At 32.5% G+C, this 16,168-nt stretch overlaps 3 protein-coding genes across 3 annotated transcripts; all 3 read left to right on the top strand.

Annotated features, from left to right (window-relative positions):
• Positions 1-412: 412 nt before the first annotated feature.
• On the top strand, positions 413-4,043 carry LOC133307344 (uncharacterized). The gene is made up of 4 exons (XM_061507843.1): positions 413-2,676; positions 2,775-3,074; positions 3,170-3,266; positions 3,345-4,043. Exons 1-4 carry the CDS (start codon positions 413-415, stop codon positions 4,041-4,043), a joined length of 3,360 nt encoding a protein of 1,119 aa, XP_061363827.1.
• Positions 4,044-4,699: 656 nt separating this feature from the next.
• LOC133307343 (uncharacterized) lies at positions 4,700-6,253 on the top strand. Its single transcript, XM_061507842.1, has 5 exons — positions 4,700-4,855; positions 4,935-5,027; positions 5,103-5,204; positions 5,705-6,073; positions 6,185-6,253. The coding sequence occupies exons 1-5, from the start codon at positions 4,700-4,702 to the stop codon at positions 6,251-6,253; spliced, it is 789 nt and encodes a 262-aa protein (XP_061363826.1).
• Positions 6,254-11,525: 5,272 nt separating this feature from the next.
• Positions 11,526-15,662, top strand: LOC133307347 (cytochrome P450 71A1-like). Its single transcript, XM_061507846.1, has 3 exons — positions 11,526-12,427; positions 13,993-14,597; positions 15,014-15,662. The coding sequence occupies exons 1-3, from the start codon at positions 11,537-11,539 to the stop codon at positions 15,078-15,080; spliced, it is 1,563 nt and encodes a 520-aa protein (XP_061363830.1). The 5' UTR covers positions 11,526-11,536; the 3' UTR covers positions 15,081-15,662.
• Positions 15,663-16,168: the final 506 nt, after the last annotated feature.

Raw genomic sequence — 16,168 nt, 5'->3', positions numbered from 1 at the left:
TCAAAGGTTTATATATATTGTCTATTTAACTTGGAGCATGGTATTGGTGAGCAGTTTTAAAAAAAAAATATTGACGTATGTTGTTGTCTAGTTTTTTCTGTTTACTGTTTACACATGCACATACATTATTCTCTTTGCTGTCAAAGTTGTACTTATTGGCTAGTAATTCCTCTTATGCTTGATAGTAGTTTAAGTATCTTAGTGCTTGTTGCTAGTTTACTTTTACTAAAAATATCTGCACGAAATATTTTATTTTAGTCATTTGTTTCCCTTTGAATATGTGATGATTATATGTTGAGTGTTTTCTTTATTGGTTCAATTTTGCCTATATTTTTTGAATTTTGAGTTTTGTTTGAAATTTATATTATTTTCAAATCATTACGTGACATATTTGAGGATTTAGGTCATAAAAATGGACAAATCATGGATTGATATGCCGCGAAATTCAGTTGAATATCTACACGGGTTAGATAAGTTCCTAGATTTTGCATTTGAGAAACGGTCTATCAATGGCGCAATCAAGTGTCCATGCCCTAAATGCGGTTTTAATAAATGGGAAACAAAAGGTACTGTGCGTGATCACTTGATTTGCAAGCAATTTCCAAAAAATTACAAAGTTTGGATATGGCATGGTGAAACATATGAAACAGTGATGTTAAGTGACACTCAAGTAATAGAAGAGCCATTACAAAATGAAAACCCAGTACTAGACATGATAAATGAAGCATTTGGGGTCAACAAACAACATGCATCACAACCCACCACTTCACCTGAATCGATGGTGTCCGCACATAACATGCCTGATGAAGAACGCAAAGATGTTACTGACTTGATTAGAGATGGTAGCCAAGAATTGTATGAAGGGTGTCAGAAGTATTCAAAATTATCTTTTTTGTTAAGATTGTACCACATAAAGTGCCTATGTGGTGTAACTGACAAGGCAATGACATTAATATTGGAATTGCTAAAAGATGCATTTGAATATGCAAAAATTCCTGATTCATTCTATGAGGCAAAAAAGATCATCTACAAACTTGGTCTTAATTATAACAAGATAGATGCTTGTCCAAAAAATTGCATGTTGTTTTGGGGTGAAGATGAAAAATCGGAGATATGCAAACATTGTAAAACTTCTAGATGGAAGTCAAAGGGTAAGGAAAAAGGAGATAAACCGACTATTGGTAGAAAAAAGCTGCCGGCAAAGGTTTTGCGTTACTTTCCATTGAAACCAAGGTTGCAAAGGTTATTTATGTGTTCTAAAACAGCAAAGTCCATGAGATGGCATGCTTTGGCGAATAACCCAGATGGATTATTGAGGCATCCAAGAGATGCAGAAGCCTGGAAGAGTTTTGACCAACTTCACCCTGAATTTGCTTCGGAATCGCGAAATGTCCGCCTTGGTCTAGCCACTGATGGTTTTAATCCTTATGGAATCAAGAGTAACAACTATAGCATATGGCCAGTGATCTTAATTCCATATAATCGTCCTCCTTGGGAGTGCATGAAGCAAACTTCCTTAATTCTTTCTATGATCATTCCGGGTAAACGAATGCCGGGGAATAATATAGATGTGTACTTACAACCTCTAACCAAGGAGTTGAATGAGCTATGGAATGAAGGTGTGGAAACCTATGATTCTTCTATGAATGAAGTGTTTAGAATGAAAGCAGCTCTTATATGGACAATTAGTGACTTTCCTGGGCTTGGTATTTTATCAGGGTGGAACACTTACACTAAATTTGCTTGCCCAACTTGTAATATTGATGCAACCTCATGTCGATTAAAATATAGCAAAAAATGGTGTTTTATGGGTCATCGACGATTTTTAGAGAGGGGTCATAAATTTAGATTGATGAAGAAGCACTTTGATGGTACAATTGAAGAAAGGGATCCGCCTATAATGTTGTCTGGATCAGAGATTCTGAAGCAACTTGATGATATCAATGTAACCTTTGGAAGCAACCTTGAGTCAAATAGTAGAAGGAAACGAGGTCGTTCAGAAGATAGACCAAAACAATGGAGAAAGAAGAGCATATTCTTTGATCTTCCTTATTGGAAGGGTAATCTTTTACGCCATAATCTAGATGTAATGCATATTGAGAAGAATGTGTGTGATAATGTGTTATATACCTTAATCAAAGATGACAAATCAAAGGATCATCATGAAGCTCGCCAAGATCTAAAACATATGGGAATAAAACAAGATCTTTGGCCACTTGAAGATGGAAAATTTCTTCCTTTATTATTTACAATGACAAGAGAGCAAAGAAAGATATTTCTCACAACGTTGAAGAATGTAAAGATGCCAGATGGTTACTCAAGTAATATATCTCGTTGCATTGATGACAAAAATGGTAAGATATTTGGTTTGAAGAGTCATGATTGTCATATTATCATACAACATTTGCTTCCAATAGCTATACGCTATGTTTTGCCTGATGCGGTGACTGCGGTGTTGGTAGAGTTATCTGCATTTTTCAAAGAATTATGTTTTAAAAGATTGAATGTCTCGGACCTTGATAAGTTGCAACATCGAATTGTGCTCACTCTTTGCCATTTGGAAATCCTCTTACCCCCATCGTTCTTCACGGTGATGGTCCATTTAACTTGTCATCTTGTTCAAGAAGTAAAATTAGGAGGCCCAGTATATTACCGCTGGATGTATCCAATTGAGAGGTACAAACTTTTTGCTGTATTTAACTCATATATTATTTTTGTGTGGTAAAAACATATTAAGTGAATGCCTTGATTATATTATTGTTTTTTTATCATAGGGTATTAGGGCATTTTAAGTCCTTTGTACGGAATAGGGCACAACCAGAAGGTTCTATAAGTGAAGCTTATTTAGCCGAAGAGACGCTGAATATGTATTCACAATATGAAGAAGTTGAGTCAAGGATAAATAGAGGTCGACGTGTTGATGATCGTCCAAATGATAATGAAATATCTCGAATGTCCTCTATCTATCCTCAATTGGGTAGACCGGTGGGAAGTTCATCAGCTTTCACTCTTACTCCATTAGAGAAAATACAAGCACATCGATATTTGTTGCTGAATTGTTCAGAAATCCTTCCGTATGTTGAGTAAGTGTTTTAACATGTTTCATGTGGTAAGAGTACGAATATTGCCATGCAATATTAACATGAATATTTTTTTGAAGTGAATTTAGAACCTTCATTAAGAGGAGGGCAAAAAGGCGAAGACCTTCGACTACAGAGATTGAAAGGATAGTTACTAAAGAATTTGCAAATTGGTTTCCTCAACGGGTAAAATAAATTCTTTTTTAAAAAAAAAAAAAAAATTAAACATATTTTTATGACTAAAATAATTTTACTTTAATTTAGGTTATGAATCCCGACATTATAAATTCAGTGTCAGATCAATTAAAGTTTTTGGCAAGGGGTCCATTGCTGCAAGCACGAAGATATACTGCTTATAACATCAACGGGTTCAAGTTTAGGACTTTAGATAGGGATAAGGGTTTGAAAACTCAAAATAGTGGAGTTTTTCTAACTTCAAACACATCATGTGTTGCAAGTAATGCTGATGCAAATTTGAGGAGGGCAGATTTGCCATACTATGGAAAGTTGGAAGATATAATTGAGCTCAACTATTACGGATTTTTCAAAGTTACCCTATTTAAGTGTAAATGGGCAGATACCACACGAGATAGAGGAATTAGAAAGGATGCTTGGCAATTTACTTCAGTGAACTTTTCCCAATGCATTCACACTGGTGAACGTGAAGAGCATGACCCCTATATTGAAGCTTCACAAGCACAATTAGTGTATTACGTGGATGATGAGGTAAATAAAGGTTGGAGTGTTGTTGTGCACATGATGCCAAGGGATTTATATGATATGGGAGAAGTTACAGAAGATGTCATATGTGAGACTGAGCCATACCAAGAGCAAGACTTAAGCAATTTATTTTCAAATGAAGCTGGCAGCATAACATTGGCTAGGGAGGATGTAGATAATGAATTCATAACTATATGTAATACTGAAAGTCAACTTCATGGAGAAGAAAATATGTCTCAGTAATGCAATATGCTTCAATTCTCATTGACTAAGTGTGTGAAAGATCTTAGAGTTTTGAATGAATGAGACTTTGAAAAACTGTGGTTTTAGGTTTCTTTTTCTCTTTTGTTATTAGGTTAATCGGCTTTCATGTTATACAGGACTAACATTAGAACTTTATTATTGTTAATCTCGAATATGCTGTTTATTCTTGTAGTCTTGTTGGCCTTTCATTTGGATCATTTGTATTTCAGTTATGTTGCCTTTTTGTGTGGTAAAAAAATATTACCTAGTCGTTGTTTAATCTCCTGTCTTATAGCTTTCATACAATAGATTTGGAAGCCTTGCTGCATTTTTTTGATTTTTCGTGTTCCTTCCAACTAGAATTTTCTATTTTACCCCTTCCTAGCTGTACCTTCTTTTTGTGCTTCCAAGTAACATTTTTCATATGCAGATACTATGGGAAGGTGGCCAAGTTTTTTGTTTAGTTCCCAACAGCCATATTCATGGCCTTGTCTTAATTATACATATTGGAAAATAAAATTAATTATGTATATTATTGTTACTTCTATATTTTTTTATTGTTTAGTATTGACTGATATATATATTTTTTTTGGGTAAAGAATCTATTTCAGTTTCAAGCTCCAGAAGCAATTGCAAAGCGTTATTGTCTACTTACCATGGGAAGAAGGTTCAAGAATCGCAAGTTAAAATTATGGTATAAAAATTATGACCCACTAGATTCTAGAGAAAAACTAATTTCTAATGTCCCCACTGGTGTTCCGAAAGATCAATGGTCGTCATTTGTGGACTATCATTTGAAACCAAGTTATAAGGTAATTTTATTTGATATTGGTTGCTTGTAATTGTTTTTTAAAGTTGGCAATCTTTATTAATATCCTGTTATTATCATAGGAGTTATGCCGGAAGAATGCTTTGGTTAGGAAAAAACAAACAATTCCACACACCGGGGGATCCAAACTGTTGTCTCGGAGAAGACATGAGATGGTAAGTTACTTGTGTTGTGTCTTGTTAGGTCTTATGTAATTCACATTGCATCTTATAAGAGTAAATATTTTATAGGAGGAAGAGATCGGACATGCTGTAGGTCGAGGTGAACTTTATATTGCAACGCATAAGAGAAAAGATGGGTCATATGTTAATGAAGAGGCAAGGACTACAGTGGTAAGTCATACTAATATTTTCTGCTTTTAGACTATAATAATGCATCAATCGATGTCTTTGCCTTCTTTATTATTATAATTTAGCTAATCCTAGTTGTGTATTATTTACAAAGTTATCATTATTATTTGTCCCTAGCTCCATACATGTATTTATTTCTCCTATCTTGTAATTCCTTATTAAATTGTTGATGGAGTTCAAGTATAAGTAATTGCTTCATTTAGAAAAATGAAGAAGTCACTCGAGATCATTCATTTCTTGTTGCTGCACTGAAGGAATCTTCACTGCTTGTACGATTCAAATCCTAAATAAGTGTCAGTAGAAATTTAGGGGAATATCGCATATTGCCCCAATTTCCATTCTTCAATGTTCTTGTTGGTCAAGTACTTGAATGTTTGATGACATGGCCACAGTAATTGGTGCTTCCAGCAAGACTATGACCACACTGTTTCTTAATTATTTTTCTATCATATTAGATTCATGAATTTTTCTTACATGTACAGGAGAAAATTCATGAAGAATTAAGTCAGAGCACTAATTTTACTGAAATTTCAAGAAATGATGCGGTTGCGAAAGTGTTGGGACCAGAGCACTCTGGTCGTGTTCGTGGTTTAGGCCTAGGTGGTCTTCCTAGTATTGCATTTGGACCCACCATAGGACGATTTAATCATTTAGGCTCTATTTTCTTAAGTATGAATCAAGCTGAAAATTCTCAATTGAGAAGTGAAGTTACTACTTTGAAGACCAAGCTAGTAGCTTCTGAGCAGAATGTCAAGACATTGCAAACAATAATGCTTGCGTACATACAAATGAAGGAAGGACAAATTCCTCCGGAGTTGGATGCTTTGTTGGGTATTGCTTCCATTCCAATGGTAATGATTTCATATGCTTATTTTTAATATTGAACTTAGTTACTACTTCTTAAGAGAAAGTAAGTGTCTTATTCTTTTAAGTATGCTAAAATGGTGCAATGTCTTTCGCAGGATGAAGGGAGTGAAGAAGGTATCCCAACACCACACGGAAGCTCTTCATTAGATAGTAATCTCTCTTAACTTGGGTTTTGTAATTAGGGTTAATTTCAAAATGAGTGATGGATATACATCAGTTGAGACTATTATGAATTGTGGGATTTTAAGACAGATTTATTTTACTTGATGGAATTGTTATTTCAGATGATAAAGCTCTGGCTGAGTTACTGTAGTTTCACACCCTTAGACAGGGGTGTTTGTTATCTCATCTCAAAACAATCTACCTTTTGCATGGTGCCAATATAAAATTCAGCTCCTGGTTCACAATTGGAGGAAAAAAGAAAATAACAATTGTTTGTTATCTCATCACAATTGTTATTTGTGTTTGTTATTAGTAATGTTTATATGAAAATATACTTTCCCATGTTTTATTTTATACAAAAAATTCGATGAGATTTTTTTATTCATCTTTGTTTTAGTTTTTTATTTCATAGAAGAAAAAAAAGAAAAAAATGTGTTATCAGTAAAAGTATATTATTTTTCTATTTGAAATGTGTTAATGCTGATACTTATTGGGATCAGTTTCATATCTACTTTTTAACTTGTGGGTTTGGTCAAATGTAAGGTCCAAAGACAATGACAACTGAAACATGAATTGTATCGATTAGTAATTTCAACATATAGTTTTTGGAGGCTAAAAAACGTCACTATATACATCAGTTTGTAGCGTTTTTCAATGGCCAGAAAATGAAGCCATTTGTGGCTGTCATAAATGGCCAAAAATGGGAAGCACATTGTGACATATGTTATACTGGCGTTTTAGGGGAACGTCAGAAAAATCTTTGGTGGAGGTTTTTGACTGCTACAATTAGCATATTTGACCTCCACTAAATGCATCAATTTTTGTAGTGTTTGCTTTCTTACTATAGTGCGTGGGTACAAGAATTAGTATTTGATACCATACAGTACGCATATGTGATACATTTTTAAAAAAAATGGACACGAATATGCAATGCATATTATATTAAATAAAATATTTATATTTATACATGTATAATATTATTTGGTTCTCAATATTTCATATGATCATTCATCAATGGTGTTGGATTCGTAATTTTGTTCTTGTTTTTGTGAATGTGCTACTTAGTAAACCCAACGTTCTCTGTTTGCCTACTTCAATGGTGTTGAATTTGCTACGATCTCATATTAACAGGAGATGGATCAGATTATATCTAAAGAAAAATCTACGGATAAATAGCATACAGGTTCACATTAAAAATATACGATATATTTATCTCAGGTCAATGTATAGCTCAAATAAGAGATTGTTAGGAAATTATATTTCTTAATATGTTTGTGGGCTACATATTGTATAAATAATTATATTATGCTATTTAATATATATTGGTTAAATTAAAGTGATCAAATAAAGATACTCAAATAGATTCTTAAGTAAGTGTGGGACAAATGAGTGGATACCAGTATTGAACCAATTAGGTATAATGGGAGCTTACTAGCTCAACAATAAAGGAAAATACTATAAAAGGTTATGGTCCTCAATATATTAAATAATAACAATCCTAGTTTCTTTTTTCCATCAAGAAAGAGATGACACACTAAAGAATAAGGATTAAGGTTATTTGACTGAAGAAGATCACATACCTTAAAGGTGAAGATCGAAGTTATTCCGCTGCTATAGGAATAGATATACCTCCATATTTCTGTTAATATTCTTTTACGATTTGATATAATAAATCCTGATTTATTGATGATGATTATCATCATAAGATTACGGAATTATTATTGAAACAGTATTGACCTCTGCCATATCAAATGTGGGTGCATGTTTTATTTTTGTATCTTGGGAAGACCGTATGCTGACATCGGTGCATGAGTTTTGTCTTGTATTTGTTACTGTTTTCATAAAATGATTTAGAATCAATTAGTGTTTAATATTTTTCTTGATGTTATCGGAAACATCAAACGCTAAAGAGTAAAGACATCACTAAAATAATAAAGTTAAATGATATCACATATCCCTCTCGATGAAGCACGCTTGCGGATGTGGCTGAGTTATTTACTAGGAAATATGTATAGGTGGTGCACCATCCATTTCTTGGTTCTAATGAAAGTAACATTGAAATATTTTAATGATTGGCATTAGCAAGCATTCTTTTTTTTTGTCTGCACCTTACGAAACAACTTTGCCACTTGGTCTTATTATAATATTTTAATAATGTACATTATCATCATTTTATTATACTAATGATGACTCCAAAGTTCAAACCTATCAGAATTTATCAATATTTTGAAATAAAAATTATCATATTAAAACAATCATAAAGGATAATTTAATTGTGAAAACTTGTTAATCCCCTTCGATTTTAAATCATTCAGTAATAATAAATAAACAAACAAATAATCATAGTTTTTTTATTTAAAATTAGAGTAAACACTCTTTTTGGTCCTTGGCAATATCTACGAAATCCTTTTTAGTCCCTGACAATAAAAAAGGACCAAATTGATCCCTAAAATTATGAAAAAAAGGCCACATTAGTCCTTATGTCAACTCCTCCATCACTAACGTGGCCCTTTTTGTATACTGTTAGGGACCAATTTGGTCCTTTTTTATTGCCAGGGACTAAAAAGGATTTCGTAGATATTACCAGGGACCAAAAATGGTGTTTACTCTTAAAATTATTGATTTTGGGTTAATTTAAAAAATAAAGAATAAAGAATAGTTTGCTATTAATTAATTGTAATGGGAGTCAGTTAAGCTCGGACGACTTGTTAACCCTATTTTTTTGACTCATTTTAGCAGTGATGGCTTAATGATTCAAAATTTATTTAAATTAATCTTAAAATTTACAATAATAAAAATAATTACATAAAATTTATTTTAAAAGGGATTAGCTGACTTGAGACAACTTGTTAATTCTACAATTATCATTTTGGATTATTTTAGCTGCGACAGCGTGATAGTCCAAAACTATCAAATCCAAAGCTTTCAAATGATTTTCTTTAAAATTATCTTCAAAAATTAAAATCAATCAACAAACAAATATTTCTTACAGAACAACGTAGCTTTGAGTTTCCTATTACATCGAGGGATACGTCGGAGCGGGGCCCATCCCGTCAAGCATAAAAATAAATTTTCAAAAATTAGTTTTCTTTTCTTTTATCAATTTAGTTCAATTCTCTGGGGTAAAATAAATATTTAAAATTTTATCAATAATTTTCACAATTAATATCAGGTAACCATTTTTTAAAACAGATGGTATAGGGTATTAATATATTTTCTACTTGTAATTGACTCCCGAATCCATTTCTATTTTTTTAAAGATCAATTTTCAAACAAATAGAATTTTTCTAATATTTTTTTAAATAAACCTTCATAGTTACCCATTATTTTTAAACTTTAATCTCTTTTGCCATGACATCACGATCCAGTTGCTACATGTGAGAATGAAATTTCAATCTATAAATCTTAAATTTTTAGCAGAATTTTGAGACGGTTGATATAAAAAACAAAACAAAAAGATAATCACAAATCCCACGCGTCAAATCAAAGCACCCCAGAACTCATATTCACACAATTAGGTGTCTTCAATTTTATTGAGTTCTGATTTTTTTATTTTTTTGAGATTGTTTGGTACAATAATTATTAAATTATGTGTTTTTTTTTATAAAATAACTTAAAAATCAAAACATAAAATAAAAATAACTCAGATATGCTCTCTAAATTTAATTTCAAAAAAATTAATTTTTAAAATTACTTTTATGAAACAAACCTTATCAAATGAATTTTTTTCTAAAAATAAACAATTATTTTGAAAAACTGTATTCCTTAACCACTCGTTTTTCGTTACACTCAATATTCACATGGTAGTCTCTAATCCACACCATGCGTTTGGATATTGTCAATATGTATTTGAAATTTTGAATGCAACTTAATTTTTTTTTAAAGTATGTTAAGGTAGATATTTGGTTATATAAAGTATGAGTACCACCAGTGGTTGAAAAGATGAGAGAACATAGATTGAGGTGATTTGGGCATGTAATGAGAAGGACCTTCGATGCTCCCGTAAGAGCAAAAATTTGTTACCAAAAGCTCGACACAAAGAAAGGTAGAGGTAGACCGAAACTTACTTTGGAGAAGGTAGTAAAACAAGACTTAATGAAATGAAATATAGATTTGCTGACGGTATGCGTTAGGACAGAATAGAGAAAAGCTATTAGATGGCGGAGGGTTAGAACCGTGGATTTGGATTCTCTCATGTGTAAAAGTGGTCATGTGATCATGTTATTTGATCACAATCATTTATTTAAAAATTATATATCTTTCTCTCTCTTATGTCATCATCAATAGATGGTTGTGATCAAATAACATGACCACATGACCATTTTTCCACATGAGAAGATTCTTATATTCTATATGATCTTTTTTTAGTCTTTTATCTCTTCATCCTCGTCTTCTTTTTCCCTTCCCCGTCTTTTTTCTTTTTATTTATTTTATTATTTTATTTATTTACTTATTTTGCACCTTTTTATTTTTACTTTTTTTATATTTTTATTATTTTATTTATTTTTATTTTTATTTTTATCCTTTCGTATCTTTCATTTTGCTTCACCTCTAACCAACCCCAATTACTTCGGGATAAAAGTATTGTTGATGTTAATGGAGGATTCTATAGTTTATCAATTACTGATGCATACGATTTGAGCATTATTGGATCCGAGATGACTTTTTTAATTATGAATCTCGAGTTCGAGTCTTGAAAATAAAGAAAATGTTCTTAAAAAAGCCAGATGATCTTATATGAGACAATCTAGATATCAAGAAACAAACTAAAATGACGAGAGATAGAGAGCGAGAAAAATACTAGTACACAAATTCAGAAATAATAATGGTTGATTTGTATATAAATATAAGAGAATATTATATTTATAATCTTTTTATTTATAAATTCTTATAAATTGCACTATATCTTACCGGTAATATATTTTTAAGAGAAATTTTACTGGTAAGACATAATATAATTTGTAAATTTATAAAAATAAAAATAAAAAAATTTGTCTATATAACCCTCCTTTAATCATATAAACCAATGAGATTATAGTTCCTTAAATTACAAGATTAGAAATGATATTGATATACAAAAAAAAAAAAAAAAAAAAAAATGCTATTATCCATTCTAATTTTCCTCGCAACCATTCGCCACACGTTTCAGATTCCTTACAATATCCCCCGCAGGCACCTCAAATTACCGCACCAGCCATGCAAAAAATCAGGCAAGGGCTATAAAGTGCAGACAACTAGACAAGTAGTACATATCTTCCTCATCATATAGTTGGTCATAAACAACAATGATGTCACTACTTCTACTTCTTCTCTGCCTAACTCTTCCTCTGCTTCTATTGTTCTTCTTCCACAAACATAGAACCATTAACAATCCACCCCTTCCACCTGGTCCTAGAGGCCTTCCCATAATTGGGAATCTTCATCAACTAGACAATTCTGTTCTTTATCTTCAACTATGGAAACTCTCAAAAATATATGGTCCCTTATTTTCCCTTCAACTCGGTTTAAGGCCAGCTATTGTTGTTTCATCACCTAAAATTGCCAGAGAGGTACTCAAAGACAATGACCTTGTGTTTTCTGATCGACCTAACTTACTTGGCCAACAGAAATTGTTCTATAATGGGTTAGAGATTGTGTTTTCTCCATACAATGATTCTTGGAGAGAAATAAGAAAAATTTGTGTTGTCCATATCTTTAGCTCAAAGCGTGTGTCATGTTTTTCCTCTATAAGAGAGTTTGAAGTCAAGCAAATGATCAAAAAGATATCAGGGCATGCTTCTTCTTCTGTTGTTACAAACTTGAGTGAGTTATTCATTTCTCTTTCAAGCACTATAATATGTAGGATTGCTTTTGGGAGAAGGTATGTGGATGAAGGAGCTGAAACAAAAAGGTTCCATAAGATGTTCAATGAGCTTCAAGCTATGGTAACCGCATTCTTTGTTTCAGATTATATTCCATTTTTGGGTTGGGTTGATAAAGTTACAGGTCTAAATACACGTCTGGAACGAATTTTCAATGAGTTTGATAAATTCTACCAAGTGGTTATTGATGAACACTTGGATCCGAATAGACAGCAGGTGGAGGAACAGGATATAGTGGATGTTTTACTTCAACTGAGGAAACGGCGTTCCTTTTCAATTGATATCACTTATGATCACATCAAAGGGGTCCTTACGGTATGTGTCTAAATTCAAATTGTTTTTTCTTTCCTTTAATTATTATATAGATGAAAGAACTTTTCTCATTTTTTTGTCAAATTACTCTCACAACTAATTTTAAAATAAAATTATTTATTAATGATTTGAAAAAATAAGATATGTATTACATTATGAATGAAAAATACACTGAAAATTTAGTGTACCCATATCACTGAAGAAATTTTCCTAGTAATCAATTATTATATGGAAAATTATTGTCTTATGTTGCTGCAAAAAATTTTATCTTATATTACCTATTATAATTATGTACTCCGGGAAGTACATAATTATAATATTAAAATTATTTTTTTTCTTTCCTCACCATTGTCTGCTAAGGTGAAAAGAGAGAGAAAAATAATTTTAATAATATAATTATGTACTCCTCAAAATATATAGTTATAATGGGTAATATTAGATAAATATTTTTGCAATACCATAAGAAAAAAGGACCCTTATTACATAGATGTTAATTATTAAAACACTAGAACAATCATTCTTCTTAAGTATTTAGTGGGTTAAGTAGAGCAATACTAATTGAGGAGTAGACAAATCCAATTAAAACTCGTTACTATTGTGTTGCCAAGAGGTCTCGGGGAATTTATGGCTTGGGATCACCACCAATAGATTAACGTACACCATTCACATTAAGTGTATCTGACATCATATTTTAACCCAAAACCTTAAGGCATTGGATCCTCTCATTTATAGATATTTCACTTAGTCTATTATCAAAATTAATGTGGAACTTCATTACATTTGCATATTCCAATAACCTCCCCCCTCAAGTGTGAAAACCACATTGATTATGCTCCCCCTCAACAAAAGTTTCTCCCAGTACCCCAAGCTCTAGTACTCAATCCACCTATAACCAATCACCAAGCTAGACCGAGCCGAACTCGGACTCTAATACCTTTGTCAGGCGGGTCCAGGGAAGCTCATGATAGGGGATCTCCATCAATGGGCTAAGCTACACCAACCGTAACAAGTGAGTTCGACATCATGCCTCAATCCAAAACTTTAAGGTATTAGATTTATGGATCCTCCCATTTGGTCTCCACTTAGTTTTTCACCAACCAATATAAGATTTCATCACACTTGAATATCCTAATATAATGTGCATCAATTCCACTATATTTTAGTAGCTTGGGAAAGACTTCAACTTTGGTTGTTACCTATTCTATTTTTATTTTATTTTATTTTATTTCTTGTTTTCAAGTATATGTAAATAGTTAAAGCACTTATTCTTACCATTTGTTTTGCAAAATATTAAAAATAAGAAACAAAAATTAGAATAAAGTGATATTTTTATAATTATTTAATTAATAATAAAAACATGTCAACAGAAAATGAAAATGAAGATAAAACCAAACGCATTTTGTTATTCTTACAAACTAATTTTTGCAATTGAGCTTTCGTTTTTTTTTTTCTTTTGGAGATACAAGAAAGCTTTCTATTGGTATACACCAATGCAAATTCTATAATGTGTTGCAGCTGATATTGTTACCTTAAAATGGCCCATAACGGGTGATTTTCTTTATATACAGGACCTACTTATAGCAGCAACGGATACCACTGCAGCCACATCAGTTTGGGCTATGACGACCCTCATAAAAAACCCAAGAGTAATGAAGAAAGTTCAAGAAGAAATTTGGAACTTGGGAGGTAAAAAAGATTTCTTGGATGAAGATGATATTCAAAAGTTTTCCTATTTGAAGGCGGTGATAAAAGAGATATTGAGATTGTACGTAACAACCCCATTACTTGTGCCAAGAGAATCAAATAAAAATTGCATTATAGATGGCTATCAAATTCCAGCCAAGACAATAGTGTATGTGAATGCTTGGGCTATTCATAGAGACCCAGAGGCTTGGAAGGACCCAGAAGAGTTTTATCCTGAGAGATTCTTAGACAGTGCTATAGATTTTAGGGGACAAGATTTTGAACTAATTCCTTTTGGAGCAGGTCGTAGAATTTGCCCAGGTTTGCATATGGGGGTTGCCACATTGGAACTTATCCTAGCTAATCTTCTTAATTCCTTTGATTGGGAATTGCCAAAAGGATTGGTAAAGGAAGACATAGATACTGAAGTGTTGCCAGGAATTACTCAACACAAGAAAAATCCTCTCTGCCTTTCTGCCAAGCGCCATATGTAATTGCCTGAGGGACTTTTAGTGAAAATAATTAGTGTTTGTTCTCATTTATTTCGCTATATCTATTTGGTTTTTACTGTGTTGTTCTTTGCGTGTGATACTAAAATACAATTTCCTTTTCTTACCGATGTTTTCCTACAAGATTTCATATATATGCTTAACTCAAAAAATTATTCATGATCACTTGAATCACCTGTTATATTTAGAATTACTTCTTATAACAAAAGCTTACTGCATGACTATGCATCTGAATGACTTTGGACTTGAATAATTGATAAACCTTTAGTTTATCTTGTTTTATAGACTAAAATAATATGAATTATCTAGTTGAACAAGTCAAAAACTAGGGTTTTAATAGGATATCATGAACATTATCTGATTATTACTTAATTAAATAATATTTGCTATTTTTAAGGGATTTGATGACAAATGGAGTCAAATATGAAGATATGGATAAAGGGAGATCAAATCAGAAGATATGAGGATCTATCCAAGAAGATCAAGATCATCAAGTTGTTGAAGAGGAAGCTTAAGCCCCCATAAATATCCCAAAATCTGCAAAGGCCACTGCCTCTGGGCGCTTAAGCCCCCAACTCAGGGCCTAAGCGCGGGCCAAGAAGAAAACTTCAACTCGAGGAGCGCGCTTAAGCGCACAACGCAAACTCTGCAATTACCGTTCTAGGGGGCTTAAGTGCGATGAAGCAAGCTTAAGCGCCCCAGAAACCCAACTTAGGCCCAATTCGAAGTATCCATCTAGGGCACAAACTCTTGGCTTACAAAAACACATTTGGGGCCAGAATTAAGGAGTTTTTCATATTCTAAGAGAATTTTAGGTACTCAGAGGTAGAGGGAAGGCGGAAGATTCATCGGTTCATGTTCGTGAGCGGCGGAGACGGATCAACATCAAGTCTGGACTGGGGATATTAAAGATTTACCAATCACCTATGGAGTTTGGGGAAGCTTTTATATTGTCTTTCATTCTTGATATTGTTATGTCTGGCTAGTTCTTTAGGTAGTTAGGGTTAGATGAAATTTAATCGATGTATTATGCTTTGAACAATTCGCTATGTTAATTTTCCTTTATATCATGAATGAAATTATCTGTTTTTAATGCTTTATATAGGCTTGAATCTTATATAATGATCGTAGGTAAATGCATGACAATAGGAATGTTGGTGTGTGATCCTTATCTGATAATTTCATCGTACGCTTTATGATTCTAGGGATAGACATAGAGTTTGCGTAATCTTTAAGATTCTTGAACTTAATGCTTCCATTCTTGGGGAATAACTGGGGAACTAGGGTTCTTTCAAGATTGTAAAGGTTTTAGGGTAACAAGAGATTGAGCTTTAATAACATGCGAAAGAATTTATTAGACTGATACTAAGGACAATTAACGTAAAGAAGGAATTCAACGTAATAAAGAGATTGAAGGAAATCGAAACCCTAGCTACTTTTTTATTTTTATCAGTTTATTCAAATCTTTACTTTCTTGTCTTTAATTCTTACGAGTAATTAGTTTAATAGTTAATATTTTAATTTTTCAATTCAAATCCTGTTTCCAAATACA

The sequence above is a fragment of the Gastrolobium bilobum genome, unplaced genomic scaffold, assembly GCF_033153095.1.
Source record: "Gastrolobium bilobum isolate Gb01-03AN ecotype WA unplaced genomic scaffold, APGP_CSIRO_Gbil_v1 utg24366, whole genome shotgun sequence".
NCBI lineage: Eukaryota > Viridiplantae > Streptophyta > Magnoliopsida > Fabales > Fabaceae > Gastrolobium > Gastrolobium bilobum.
The sequence above is the reverse complement of the archived record's forward strand: the minus strand, read 5'-3'. Positions and strand labels throughout refer to the sequence as shown.

Coding starts and splice junctions, on each gene's coding strand:
- LOC133307347 (XM_061507846.1), top strand. CDS start 11,537: ATGATGTCACTACTTCTACTTCTTCTCTGCCTAACTCTTCCTCTGCTT. Junction 12,428..13,992: donor ACATCAAAGGGGTCCTTACG/GTATGTGTCTAA, acceptor CTTTATATACAG/GACCTACTTATAGCAGCAAC. Junction 14,598..15,013: donor CTTTCTGCCAAGCGCCATAT/GTAATTGCCTGA, acceptor GCTATTTTTAAG/GGATTTGATGACAAATGGAG.
- LOC133307344 (XM_061507843.1), top strand. CDS start 413: ATGGACAAATCATGGATTGATATGCCGCGAAATTCAGTTGAATATCTA. Junction 3,075..3,169: donor AATTGTTCAGAAATCCTTCC/GTATGTTGAGTA, acceptor AAGTGAATTTAG/AACCTTCATTAAGAGGAGGG. Junction 3,267..3,344: donor CAAATTGGTTTCCTCAACGG/GTAAAATAAATT, acceptor ACTTTAATTTAG/GTTATGAATCCCGACATTAT.
- LOC133307343 (XM_061507842.1), top strand. CDS start 4,700: ATGGGAAGAAGGTTCAAGAATCGCAAGTTAAAATTATGGTATAAAAAT. Junction 5,028..5,102: donor CTCGGAGAAGACATGAGATG/GTAAGTTACTTG, acceptor AATATTTTATAG/GAGGAAGAGATCGGACATGC. Junction 6,074..6,184: donor GTATTGCTTCCATTCCAATG/GTAATGATTTCA, acceptor TGTCTTTCGCAG/GATGAAGGGAGTGAAGAAGG.